General features: G+C 37.8%; 1 protein-coding gene across 2 annotated transcripts; it reads right to left on the reverse strand.

The window, feature by feature from the left end:
* Nucleotides 1-875: 875 nt before the first annotated feature.
* Nucleotides 876-3,627, reverse strand: LOC102799614 (glucose-induced degradation protein 8-B homolog). 2 transcript variants are annotated; one of them, XM_006796354.3, is made up of 5 exons: nt 3,530-3,627; nt 3,049-3,178; nt 2,704-2,900; nt 2,407-2,598; nt 876-1,936 (listed from the first exon to the last, which is right to left on the reverse strand). In XM_006796354.3, exons 2-5 carry the CDS (start codon nt 3,164-3,166, stop codon nt 1,763-1,765), a joined length of 681 nt encoding a protein of 226 aa, XP_006796417.1. In that variant the 5' UTR covers nt 3,167-3,178; nt 3,530-3,627; the 3' UTR covers nt 876-1,762. The 2 variants fall into 2 exon arrangements, with proteins under 2 accessions (XP_006796417.1, XP_006796416.1); XM_006796353.3 differs by having other exon boundaries at nt 2,407-2,604.
* Nucleotides 3,628-4,369: the final 742 nt, after the last annotated feature.

A 4,369-nucleotide genomic window follows, 5' to 3' on the forward strand; every position in this document is an offset into this window, starting at 1 on the left:
CTGGCATCTCCATATTCAACATCTTTGTCCGGCATATCCATTTTCCCTCCTCTGCACATGTCTAAACCATTACAACCTTGCCTCTTTATCTTTGTTTCCAAAGCACTTAACCTAAGCTGTCCCTTTGATATACTCATTTCTAATCCTGTCCATTCTTGTCACTCCCAATACAAATCTTAATAGCTTCAGCTCTGCCTCCTGTCTTTTTGTCTGTGCCACTGTCTCCAAACCATGGATCCATACAAACACGCAAAGGCCTCACTGTCATCTTATAAACCTTCCCTTTCACTCTTTCTGCTGTCCTTCTGTCACAAATTCCCCGACAACCATTTTCACCCAGTCTACCCTGCCTGCACTTTCCTCATCTTTCTTGTGCACTGTTAGTTGCTATGGATGACAAACCCCAGGTTTTCAAACTCCTGTCATCTCACTAGATCTCCTCCTTGCATGTTCACCTTTCCACTTATCTTTTTCCTATTCATTCACATGTACTCCATCTGGCTTCTTATACTCCAGAACATACCTCCACCACACCAGGCTCTTTTCCATCTCTCCCTACTTTCATTAGAGATCACCTATACATGAATGCATCAGTAATAAGTATGATTCACAGGCAGGACACTTTCTAAAGTTAATAAAGTGAACACTTGTTTCACAGCATGTAATTCATCATTGTGTCTCTTTCAGTGAATTCCTATAAGTGAAAGTTTGATATTGTTTGTTTGGTAACAGTCAGTATAACATGCTAATGTTTAATGTAATTGGTAAGCTGTCATATACCAGAATTTTAATGGAATTAAATATACCTGATTGCTTTTTACCTCTACAGTTTGAAATTTCTAGAATTGAAACACACCAAGTCTTTCAACACTTGCCCAGTTTAAAAATCCCACTTTTATTGCAAAATAATATCCCAGCAAAAAAAGAAAAGCACATTAAATTTTGCAAAACAGCGACTGGTTTCATAAATGTAAATAAATCCATCTGTAAAAGTGCCTCCATGTCTGCGGACACATTATCCATTCACATCTTTAAACATTATCAACAGTATTCAAAACACTGAAACTGAGGCTGCCTTTACACTTGATGGCATTCCGGTAATCCTAGATTTTCCCTCTATTGCTAATATTACATTTAGTCTGAAAGTCTTTTTGTGGGCATCTTTTTGATAATGCCTCAAGCAACAATACAGCATAAAATCTGAAGCAGATTTTAACTTTAAAAGGTAACAGTAGCTTCAAACACCCCAAGTATCAAGTTGTGGCTACTGTCATCACACAAGAGTAGTAGCTGAAAGACCAACAGCTTAGCTGAGCTAACTTTTTTTCTAGGGATGGAATATATGTTTATTTGAAGCAGTGCACACTAAGCCAACCATTTATCCTGATCAAACTTTTCCTCCTCTAAGTGGTTACACACAGAAAGTGATAGCCTAATTTAGGCTTTATTCACACATTCCAATGCCAACAACTTTCCCTGCCAAAAGACAGAAAAACTAGTGTAACTTAAGTATACTAATTTTATATAAACAAATATGTAAATTAGAATACCAAGTGAAATACTTGCACATCACTTTAGTGTGAGAGGTCATTTTAAAATGCCATCCAGTTTCCTGCACATTCTGAGTTAATAAAGTATCAAAAAGCAACCCTTACAAAAAGAAAAGGTTGTACTCTATATGAGTCAGTTTGTTGCGGGGTATGAATAGATAAAGGAAATGTGTCCATCTTGTGATGCTGTGGTACTTTTTTCACTTTGATCCTTATTTTGGGTCTTCAATGGTTCCCTTGCTGAGGTCAGTCATTTTAGGATACTTCACTTTCTTTTGGTCAAGTTCATTTTGAGCCCACAGCAGCAGCTTCAGGAGCTTGGCCAGCTTCGGGGTTGACTCTCTGTTTTCATAGTCTAGTACACACTGATTTACTTCACTCCACACCTAAAAAAAAAAAACAGAAAGCAACATATAGAATAATGTCTTGTGTATGAAAATGAGATCACTTCCTTTGATGTTCTCAGATTATAAAAATCCGTCTTCAGAACTACAGCAGACGTCACAGGATGAAGGTCACTTCCTGTTGATGGGAGTTTTTATCTCACACCATCACTAGCTGCTGTTCATAAGGGACTGTCTGATTGTTGGAGTTAACTTTGTAATACTGTTGGGTTTAAACCGAATAATATAAAATTCCCTGAATTGACTGTTGTAAATTCGCACAACATAAAAAAAGCTGAACTGAACTGAACTTTAAATACGCTCACTGGGTGAGAGTAGTACTGATAATTTCAATCGGCTTCTTATGTAAAACTGCTAGAATGTTCCCTTCAATCAGTTAAAGGACACTTTGCCTATACAGTAAATCAGTTTAAAATTATGTGTGTATAATAATTATAATGTGCTGATTCTACCTTTTGCCTCTGCATCATGTTAAGGAGGTCTCCGAAAGGTGACTCTTCTGGGTTGTCAAATGCCAGCAAGGCCAGCGTCCTCTCCATCTCCGTCAGACATTCTCGGCTTTCTTCCCCCTGTTCTGCTAGCTGAGACTGAGCAAATTCAAGGGCAGCTTCAGTCTCCCTCAAACGAATCAGCTCAATAAGATGCTGCTGCTGCAAAAACCAGAAAGCCATGGATGCAATCAGGTGTTAAAATAGCAAGGCATACATAACAAGAAGCAGTTATTAAAGTACAAAGCTGAGATGTCTCACCTGGAGATGAAAGTAGAGGTAACGATTTGTGTCCAACAGCTCTGGGTGCAGACTGTTGATTAGGGCGATAGCATCCTGGATCTGTCCTTTCAAGATCATTTCTCTGATCTTAATTCTTTCATCTAAGGAGTCCAAGTCCACACTAGGCTCTATCCCAGACTCCATCCTGAACTTCTCTGCTGCCTCCTTAAAACCCTCTGTTGGACAGGAAAAAATATATATATACATAAGAAAAAATCCGCTCCCAAAATCCACACTCACATCTGTACTTGGCTTCAGGTGTCTGTAAGAATAGACATCTGAAACCCAACTTTCTGTAACAAAAACCACAAAAAGATACCTCACCTGTCACCAGGTAGTTCATAATGAGTCTGTTCATATCAGCCCTCTGGATGTGGACATTGTTGAGTTTTTCCATCCACTCCTCCCTTGTTATATCCTCCGGCTTCTCTGCATAACTCATTATGATAAGATCCTGCAGGAGTGCATCGGGGTTATGTTTACAATTTAAAACGATATCGTTTTAGACACCGAGAATATTGGCTTATGTAGTATTAACGGTTTATGTAACTAACTGTAATTCCTTCAGTGTGACTGCAACATGACATATGAAATTCTACGTAACAATAGTTTGGGCCTTCTCTGAAAAACACAACACTGAAGCCTGACTTTCGTCAACACGAATCAAAACAAAGATAACCTGCAACTTTAAAAGCATATACTTCGGATAAATGCATCAAGGACGAGCCTTAATATATTTAATTAAATTCTATTAGTATTTATATACTACATAATGTCCACATAATGGGTACTTTTATCACAATACCTGAATATTTTGTCGCTACTTTCAAGCAGTAGCTAGGTAGCTAACGGAGAGTAAGCCTCTTCTTCTTCCTTCGTCTTCCTTATTTCCGGTAGCAGAATGTGCCGCAGAGAAAATGCTGCCCCCTAGAATAAATCCGAAGCACAGCAAATGCGCACTCTGTGACAAAGTCCATTGTGCATAAAACATACCGTTTTCAGTGCGGTTTGAAGAGGACCACAGGTGCAGAATAGAAGTTAGAACAATCTAAAAATGTCTGTATTCATGTCTCTTCTTCAAAAAAGAGCTTTCCTCAGTAATTACCGCGAAATTAAGTTAGTGTGAATATCCTGATAAATCCTAAACCTCATACTTTACTCTGAAACCAGTTCAAATGATCAACTGACCAGACTTCCCTTTGTATTGTATTACAGCTATTTAAACGATCATTTCACTGTTGAAAAAAATATATTATAATTGCATGAGCCACCCGTATTTCTTTCAATGTTGCCTCCAGGAAACCAGATTTTCTTGTAATTTTGTTAAACTGTTCTTGGATGTTTGTTTGTTTTTTTGCACAATAACCCAAAACATTTTTAGTCAAGTTCATAGCCATTTTCAGAGAAATATATATATATATATTTGTCTCTTAAGGCACTTAACTGTTACCAATTTATCGTTCAAGCATAAAAAAGCACTTAGTTCGAGGGATGAACCAGTGCTGTGTTTACACATACCAAATAAATTGGCAAAAAAATAAAAAAAATAAAGATCTAAGTATCTTTATGCACTATGTTACTAGCGATCTGCCATTTGTTTCAAGGATGGGAACAATAAACTCCGCCTCTTCCTGTGGCTCGTTGA

The sequence above is a fragment of the Neolamprologus brichardi genome, chromosome 20, assembly GCF_056152115.1.
Source record: "Neolamprologus brichardi isolate AB-2024 chromosome 20, ASM5615211v1, whole genome shotgun sequence".
Taxonomy (NCBI): domain Eukaryota; kingdom Metazoa; phylum Chordata; class Actinopteri; order Cichliformes; family Cichlidae; genus Neolamprologus; species Neolamprologus brichardi.